The 9,767-nt window shown below is 36.3% G+C and overlaps 1 protein-coding gene across 1 annotated transcript; it reads left to right on the top strand.

Annotated features, from left to right (window-relative positions):
• Nucleotides 1-427: 427 nt before the first annotated feature.
• LOC146739219 (uncharacterized) lies at nt 428-9,767 on the top strand. The gene is made up of 7 exons (XM_085502013.1): nt 428-540; nt 3,589-3,832; nt 4,552-4,608; nt 4,911-5,054; nt 5,446-5,568; nt 6,203-6,335; nt 7,471-9,767. Exons 2-7 carry the CDS (start codon nt 3,620-3,622, stop codon nt 7,701-7,703), a joined length of 903 nt encoding a protein of 300 aa, XP_085358139.1. The 5' UTR covers nt 428-540; nt 3,589-3,619; the 3' UTR covers nt 7,704-9,767.

The following is a 9,767-nucleotide window of genomic DNA, read 5'->3' as shown; positions in this document are numbered from 1 at the left end:
TGCTTATTTTTATGAGATTTATTATATATTATATACACAACTTTTTGGCAGTGTTCAAACCTGGCCTTTGTCGTCTTATGTTGTATCAAAACCTTTAGTGTCCAAAAATGTACGTTCACAGAACTTTTTGGTGGGCATTAAATACCATAGGCACATTTTTATACTTACACCATATACCTTGTCTCATTCTAGCTCTTTAAATTGCTGGACCAAGGTCTTATATCGGGCACTACAGAACCCGTCCTTCTGCACCGAAAGTAAATATAAACCAACGTGAATATAGAGTAATTATCGTCTGCCAAACTTGTTAAGTTTCACACTGAAAGGTCGTGAAACATTTTTTAAATACCGGGTGTCAAATACTAGCACTCTCGACGCGGTGCACTCATGGAGGGCGTTAACAAATAAGAGCAAGTTAAGGGGTCTGGTAACTGCTCTGCAAAGGAGTGTAACGACGACGGTTGTTGACGCATAGTCGCCTAAATCGATAGCTTAATCTTGTGCTAGATTTTGGTTTTGCTTCCAAACACTGATTTGAAGGTAAGATAGCAAGTCAAGTTGTTACTAAGTGTTTCAAAGATAGTGACAACTACGTCCTTTACTGCGTCAATAGCCCAATTGTACATTCTTTGTGGTAACTGAACCGTTTCTTATTTCCCTGTTTAAGTTTTTCGCACACACCTACAGATACATGCACGCACCTTGCAAATGATAGGTGTGTACCAATCACTCACTCTCCGGACATTCAAAATGTGTATCATCATTTCAAATTGTGTGAACAAAATACTATTCTTCTTTGTTGCCATTGGTTATGTGTTTTAAATTATCTAGTTTCTGTAAACATAGCCCTGGGTCATATCACTTCTGCTTGAATGTTTCCACTATTTTGAGGTCTGACATTACGAAACATCTCGAACACTGTACTCCACGATTGTGTTACGTGAACGATGTGTTTGTTGAATGTAAAACACAAAACGGTCGGAATTTCCTTATATGATAAATTCTTTTCACTTTTGGCGACATTGTCACCCTATTCTGTCTGGAGCGCACGATACTCAGCGTATTATTTCTGGGATTTATTTAGTAGAACGACTCAACTTGGCAGTTCAGGGCAAACTGGGGGATTCTCGCGCATCAATCACAAGGGATAAGTAACACACCAGTTATATATGTCGTTTAAACGTGATTTAGTGATAACAAAATCATTAGAAAATAATTTCCCTTGGTAATAAAAAGAGTTAAAGTTTTGGGGACCAACTAGGTCGTAACGGGGCACCGAGACATTCGTGTCGTCTCGTTGTCCAGTAATTCTACTCACCATTCACATCTTTCTATCGTCCATGTCCATTTGTAGAGAGTTTAAGATTTGCGTACGTAACGGGAACGTAACGTGTTGTTCTAATTTCGTTTGCGTTACGTTCTCGAGTGTCAGAAAATGATTAAGTACAAGCGCCCACGACGGGACCGTAACTGAAACAAAACCACGTCAATCCGTCTGTCACTGGGCAACCATAATATTATAACTATCCAATAAAATTTGTTAAGTCATTTCACGTCCGGAATCTGAATTAGTAGTTAGTTCCCAGACATTTGACATAGCTACCACTATTTCCATCCACTCTGCTGAGGCCCCAGGCCTGTTTGCCGAATCCTCTTTCAGCAAATCAATGTCATGCGTTTTCAGTGGGTATAAATATCAGCTAAAATGCATCCAATATTTCTTATTTTATCATAAATATACAAAAAACAATCTAATATAAAACGTGTTATCAATGTCAGTGAAAATTAATCAAAATTGACAGCGAGAAAAGCTCTCGGAAATCAACTACGAGACAGTCTCCTTCATTACGTTCAAAACGAATGCCGTACGACCAGGCAACCGATGACGTCATTGGTTCTCGCGGAGGTCATGCACAAAGCAGTGACGTATCCGGTCTCGTTCCGTTCTCGTATGCGCATCTTAATAGAGACATTAAGATGCGCATACGAGAACGGACACGTCACTGCTTTGTGCATGACCTCCGCGCGAACCAATGACGTCATCGGTTGCTTGGTCGTTCGGCAGTCGTTTTGAACGTGATCAAGGTGACTGACTCGTAGTTGATTTCCGAGAGCTTTTCTCGCTGTCAATTTTGAATAATTTTCATTGACATTGATAAAACGTTTTATATTAGAGTGTTTTTGAATATTTATGATGAAATAAGAAATATTGGATGCATTTTAGCTGACATTTATACCCAGTGAAAACGCATGACATTGATCTGCTGAAAGAGGATTCGGCAAACAGGCCTAAGACCTCAGCAGAGTGGATGGAAATAGTGAGAGCTCTGTCAAATGTCTGTGAACTAACTACTAATTCTGACTCCGGACGTGCAATGACATAACAAATTTTATTAGGTAGTTATTGTTGCCAAATGATAGACGGATTGACATGGTTCTGGTTTCAGTTACGTTCCCGTTGTGGGCGCTTGTACTTAATCGTTTTCTGACACCCGAGAACGTAACGCAAACGCAATTAGAACATCACGTTACGTTCCCGTTACGTACGCAAATCTTAAACTCTCTATTGCCTCTAATATTTTGATTCGTACCTACATAACCTAGATTAGAATGCTCGCATGCGCAGTAGTGGTAGCACATGGCGCGTTTGTGGCAATATTTTTAGAATGGTGACAACATGATTATATTATACAAGAGTATTTGGCAGCTTTATCTAACAAATATTTAATTTTAGGGGTTTTTATCATTACTTTAGCGTGCTTGTGGGATTTACGGAATGCCGAGTTGTACGCGCTGCATTATTTAAAACACTATTTTGCAATTAACAGTGAGTTCTAAAATAAGTTATCCTGCTGCTATTTCACATTGCTATTAATTCATGGATTTTGGTCACGCAATATTTCTAGCGACACGATATTCATTAAAGGTTTCGCATATAGTCCACACTTTAAAACCAATAAATAAAAGGTTCATTCTTGCATATATTAAAGATAAAAAAAGAGCTACCCGACAAATCAAATGTATACTAAATGACAGACATAGCGTTCATGGAGTGATCCAGTCTACACCCAAATCGTATGTGTCAGAAGGATGCATCAATCATACTATCGTGGATTAGAAAATAGTATAGTGTGGGCCTCTTTTTCGCCAGTTATAAATATCGATATGTGTTCATCTGTAAATATTGTTGTTATAAAATGTCATTATCTTAGACGAATTACATGTTGGGTATGATCCATTAATTGTCCTGTCTTCTTTATAATCAACACAACAGGGAGAATCAGATTTTTGACGCACACCGTCAAAAATACCGTATCATAAATTAATAGTTTTCGAAAACTGCACCGCAAAATTGTGGAACGTTATTAAGAGGAATGAATTTTGCGGGGATGTTACATTCATATACAGTGCGGCCTGAGAGTAACTTTACATTTAAATTGCTTTCACTACTGCTCTATATCTAGATTGTGCAGAACAGTCTATTCGTAAGTCTCACATTAGTAATATGGATAAATACTATTGATATTATTGATAGACTGCGATAAAGTAAGCTAATGATTGTATATTCTCATCTCTTCATATATTTAGACTGTAAGCAGCAGCTTCACGTGTTATCAAAATGCAGCAGCCTGTACAAATAGTCCAGCAGCCAGCACCAACGACACAACAGCGGGGAGTGAGGAAAGGATTTGCACATAAAACAATCACTGCCTTTGGTATCGTTCAGATTATTTCCGGTACATTGGCTATAATATGTTGCAGTGTGACTCTTGCTATGGAATGTAATTCAGGTGTGTCATATTCCGGTACTGGCATCTGGGCAGGAACTTTTGTAAGTAAGGTTGATTTGGTGGATGACTGTCCAATGCGTCCGCAACCATATTCTGTTTCGTCGCAATATTTGTTGTGTCGTTGTATTATCGATGTCTGTAATATACAAAATGAAACTTGGCACACAGCTACTATATAAAAAAAGACCAGGCCAAATTAGATTAGGTACACATCTTTGCATGTCAATTCGTTAATTTGCTTTTTTAATAGTTCTAGCATGTTTACTGTGTAGTTACACAATTACAACTTGGTACATGATTGCATATGCTCTTTGTTTATCTTTACAAGTTTACTCACACTGATGTATCTTTACGTGCCAGTTATTATATGCATACTATTTATTTTTAGTTTTCACGGTGTTTTGTTTAGTATGTGTTTTTGTTTTGTTTTGTTTTTAAATAGAGTAGCATACATTCTATAACGTGTAATTCATGTATTGGTATGCTTTGCTTTGTGACTTTATTCGGCATTCCATAAACTGATCACGATATACACTGTAAAATTTATAAGAACATAGCCAGGATATAATTACTTGCGAACTATATATCTGGTAGTCACCAGTGAATCATTCACATGTTGATGTCTCCTTTAAATTTCTTCTTTCTTCTGTAGCCAAAAGAAAAATTCTCTACCGGTTACACCAGATTTTGTCTAACATTTTTGTAAAAGATTTGGCGTTCAATGCGCTAATATCATATGCTTTTGGAATTTCATTTGCAGATAATAGTGAGTGGCAGTATTGGGTGTGGGAATGGTTACAAGAAGAGCAACTGCATGGTGAGTCATAATTAATATTGATAATTGCCAACAATTCTGTTTTCTTTTTATGTAAATTATATTCAAACTAGAACACAGACAGTGAATCATTCACGTGCGTTAGAAACGTTAAAAAGCGATTATTCTGTCATGTTACATTAGTAGTACAGATGTACATTATTTTATGGCAATCAATAACTTATTAATTTTACTTATGTATTCAAGACCGCTGTTAATGGGTTGGATCAGTCAGTTTATTGAAAACTTTAACTTGAATTTCCTGATCGCGTCTATTCCGGTTTCCATTTCACGTATATTTGTAGATCATTGCCAACATGGTCCTATTAATCATAACTGCTGTGTTCGCCGGAACAGTATTGTTACCAGTTTCTGCAGTAGGTATTGCTCGTGAACGGGTATGTGCACGTGATATTGGTCACTGGTTGCATTGTGATTATAATCGCTATGTAAGTATATCAATTACTCTCTATTTTACCAGATATATATTATTATTAACATTCACTCATTTTCCCATTAACATTTTGGTGGAACAATACTGCACGGTTTTACATATTTTTCTTTTCAATTCTGGATCAATGATACTTGATTTATCATTGGCAATCTGTTCAATAATTGGTTTTGAATTTTGTTTTGTCAAACTTGAATTTTGTGTCAATTTCGTATTGATGATTAATGGCGTTCGTCGATACTACTAAAGTAGGACCATGTCTCAATTCTCCATTTAGGACCCCACAAATAAATATAGGTTATCTACATAAATCTGTCTCTTGGTCTCATACAAAAATAACAAACTTTATAGTAGAACGTTACCAATTAAAGGATTTTTTTTCTTTGCAGGCAACTTGTGTTGCATCACATAGTATTAATTTGGTTATATCGATTATAGTTGCCATTATTGCTATAATTGGCGCTAGTCTCTGTTGTCGTGCAGTTTGCTGTAGACATGGATCAGAAAGAGCTGTAAGTTATGAATAGTGTATTGTTAATGACATTTGTCCTGTGGGTAACCAAGAGATGTCCTGTGGGTAATCAAGATATGTCCTGTGGGTAGTCAAGAGATGTCCTGTGGGTAATCAAGATATGTCCTGTGGGTAATCAAGATATGTCCTGTGGGTAAGCATGAGATGTCCTGTGGGTAATCAAGATATGTCCTGTGGGTAATCAAGAGATGTCTTGTGGGTAAGCATGAGATGTCCTGTGGGTTATCAAGATATGTCCTGTGGGTAATCATGGGATGTCATGTGGGTAATCATGAGATGTCATGTGGGTAATCATGATATGTCATGTGGGTAATCATGAAATGTCATGTGGGTAATCGTGAAATGTCATGTGGGTAATCATGAGATTTCCTGTGGGTAATCATGAGATGTCCTGTGGGTAATCATGAAATGTCATGTGGGTAATCATGAGATGTCATGTGGGTAATCGTGGGATGTCATGAAGGTAATCAAGAAATGTCATGTGGGCAATCATGAGATGTCATGTGGGTAATCATGAGATGTCCTGTGGGTAATCATGAGATGTCCTGTGGGTAATTATGAGATGTCCAACGAGTAACTGCTATATTATAATATTAGGAAATAATGTGTTGTAGATGTATTTGGTACAATCTGGTCAACCAGGTAATGTACCCATCCAGTATCCTATGGTAACTACGGCAACATCGCAAGGAGCATCAATGGTTTGTATGATGCCAGCTACAGAAATGCAATTAATGACGTCACAAGGTATTTATTTAAAACATGTTAATGTTGCCATTGTTATAGTGCAGGCAGCGATTACCAGCGTTAGTCTGTACAGAGCAATATCAGGAGCACTATTATAGATATAGACATTTAAACAGTCATATTGAAGACATTATACAGTAGATCTTATCAACCAACATATTCAATGACTGAAAATGTTTGTGTCCAAATAAAAAATACATAAATATATCTAATGCACTACTGCAGGTAGTAACATCCAGCTGTTGGTTTATGGGAGACACTGTACACTTGATGTGAGCAACATACCCAATAACCATATATGTTTATGTTACGTCATTCAAAAGTTATATCTGGAGCATTATTGCACATATTGTACATTCAATCAATGCTGTATTGAAAACATTGGGCACACGATCTGATCAACATAGTCAATAACCATATATGGTCATGTGACATAATTAAAAATGCATAACTATCTTGAACCCTATCATTGACTGGCCATCTAGAGGCGAAATGACGCCAGGCAAAGCAGACGTTTGTCGTCTACTTCACAGCCCGATTTATACTCGATATTGAGGGCATTTCGCAGCACATACAAGTTGTTTTTATCAACAGAATTTATTCATAGATCTCTGCGCCTTCAATTGAGAGTCAATCACACATTTTACTCACTCATCACCTATTGAATTCACGCTGTTGTAAATCGCGTCCATGAAATTATGAAACCTTTAAGGATTTGGTAATGTAGAAGGAGGGGGTAAATGTGGTAGCCAGTGGATAATGTGCATAGTTGTGCTGACTTGCAGATAGACATTGTTTAATTTACCATATATGTCTTGTTGTTTTTGTTTATACATAATGTAAAACAGTTGGTTGACCATGACGCTGATATTAAGAAGTATCACAATACATGGATAAGAATATGCTAAATAGATACATTAAGGCACTTATAATAAGGGAAGGCGGTTACTGTTAATTATATATCCGTTGACAACACTGCAAAGCTAATTTGTGGAATTTACTGAAACATGTTAAAAATATATAAAATCTACTTGATAAAAAATTCAAGTCAAGTATGAGAAGTTATATGTTACTAATAGTTGAAGCATATTATTTTAAGGTCAGTGTTCTGGAAACTATATTTCTCTAATTCCAGGTATACAACACCAGCCTGCGATGGTTGTTCCTGGTTATATCTATCAGCAACAACAACAGCCGACGTTGATGATGGCACAAGCACATGTTCAACCACAGCCAATGCCACAGCAACAAGCGTATGCTGTACAACAACTAGGACCACAAGGCCAACAAAATGCAGATGCTGACTTAGGCATGGAGGCATCATTTCGTCCACCATCCTACTCCAGCACTCCGAATGCAGTGGCCTAGAACGACATAATCTATATGTAGTGAATATTGGCTGACGGCCTACGTATTGTGGAACCACTTAATTTGATTGATGTTGTTTCCATAGAATATACAATGTAACCCAGAGTTCAATGCCTTATGTGTTTTTATTTATGTATCTTTATATACCGGTATGTATTCATTATATAACTTGTATGTCAGAGTTTCGACTCATGCATTGTTCACTACATGTCACTTCGAACTGCGATGTTTGGCGTTGGCAATAGATAATTTCCCGTTCTCTGTGAGATCTTGCGGGGAATTCGTCTTGCTTGGCCGATGCCGCTGACGTAGAGATACCAGATTCGAACCAAATGAATACATATTAGTTCATTACAGATAGTTCAGTTTTATTCACACAAGCTGTCAGCTGAGGTAACCCCTCGCTCTCCTGCTTCTCCCTCTTACAAAGGTTTCAAACTCACAATATTAAAAGTCAAATTCTAAGGCGTGGCGGAGTAAACATGCGATCAGCAAATCGCTGCAGTCATTGGCACGATCAAGTGATTACCACTGATGTGCCTTACGGTTAAAGCCTTGCAAAATTGCCACTGCTAAATACAATAAGTAAATAATCTATTAATTAAATTCCTGTAATATATGCTTATATTCTCCACCCTATAGTTGTTGATTCGAAACAATAGTATAACGGAGTGTGATGGGAATGTGCTATTATAACATACCCGTAGTTCACTAAATGTGTATAGCACATTGTTGCACATAGAATACCCCAAAATATTTTGTCGAATCTCCCTCATTGTTTTGACGTAGTACGAAGCTGTGACATTTCTTTGTTGTGTTTTTGTCTTCGATTTTATGCATAACGCGGGATATCGCAGAGAACGGGAAATGTTTTATTGCCGTGATTGAATGCCGTGTATCATTTCTGTGTTAATTTGCATGTACATTTTTAGAGTGCATATGACTAGTTACTATGCCGTTTTTTTCTGAAAGTGTGTTCTTTATAGTGCTAATATATATACTAATGTTGTACAATCAATGTATATTCTTTCAATTCCATAGCGAGGTGTCAATATCCATTATGATACAAATATCGATCTGTTTTGCAAATTATCAATGCCTTGTATTTACTATAACTTGTCACAGCTAAGTGCATAAGGAATATATTATATTTATATAACATAGAAGACTGTCTGAGTGGACTGTTCTCACAGAATACATATTAATAGCTATCTGTAGTATTTGATATTACATGTATAACAATTGTTGTCAATTTTAATCAAAACATTAATAAATTATGTTCGTTTAACCATTGGAAAGATCAAGTATCTTTATCAAAATGTTTTTGAAAAACTGATATCAGGAGATGATTTGTTTTTATAAATACATACCCAGATAATTGATCAAAGTGAAACACTTGATGCATTAAAAACATGTTCAAATGAAAGAATGATACATAGACCACGAGCCATACAACCATCAGGTGATGTAATAAAATAAGAACATATGCTCTGTGCTGTGGTGGTAAAATAATAAAAAAAGTAAAATTCATATTTATTATTTGGGCGAAATAAAACAAGTCTCATAAAATAAACTTCAAATCTCCGGCAACCCTACCTACCAATATTTTGATGAAAATTGACAAGTGTAGTTCATGCATAGCCTATGAGCATTCCACCAACGTTATAATTTTCTTTGTACATACTTTGACTGTGTAGTGTACTCTACTTGTCATTTGCTTTGTTGATGACTGTCGATTTCTCTATACAACTGTTGTACTAAGATCGATGTGTATTGTTATTTTCGCTTTACTTGATTATAATACGGAATTAATAGTACCTAACGGTATAGCATACATACATGTAATATTTTACAACTTTAGTCTATAAACGATCTTCTAGCAAAAACATAATAATAAAAAATAAATTTCAAATCCCTGTTTTTGTATTGACCTAATAGCGAAAATACGGCAAAGACATGATCACATTGTTGTAAGCCGTACTTTTATATGAAACCGTAGTTTTTATTGCTTGTTTTATTATAATCCATAATTGCAGTATGATGACAAATGATGATACCCATAAA

This window comes from Saccoglossus kowalevskii, chromosome 8, assembly GCF_978046115.1.
Source record: "Saccoglossus kowalevskii chromosome 8, keSacKowa6.1, whole genome shotgun sequence".
Taxonomy (NCBI): Eukaryota; Metazoa; Hemichordata; class Enteropneusta; family Harrimaniidae; genus Saccoglossus; species Saccoglossus kowalevskii.
This window is presented reverse-complemented; position numbering and strand designations above follow the sequence as displayed.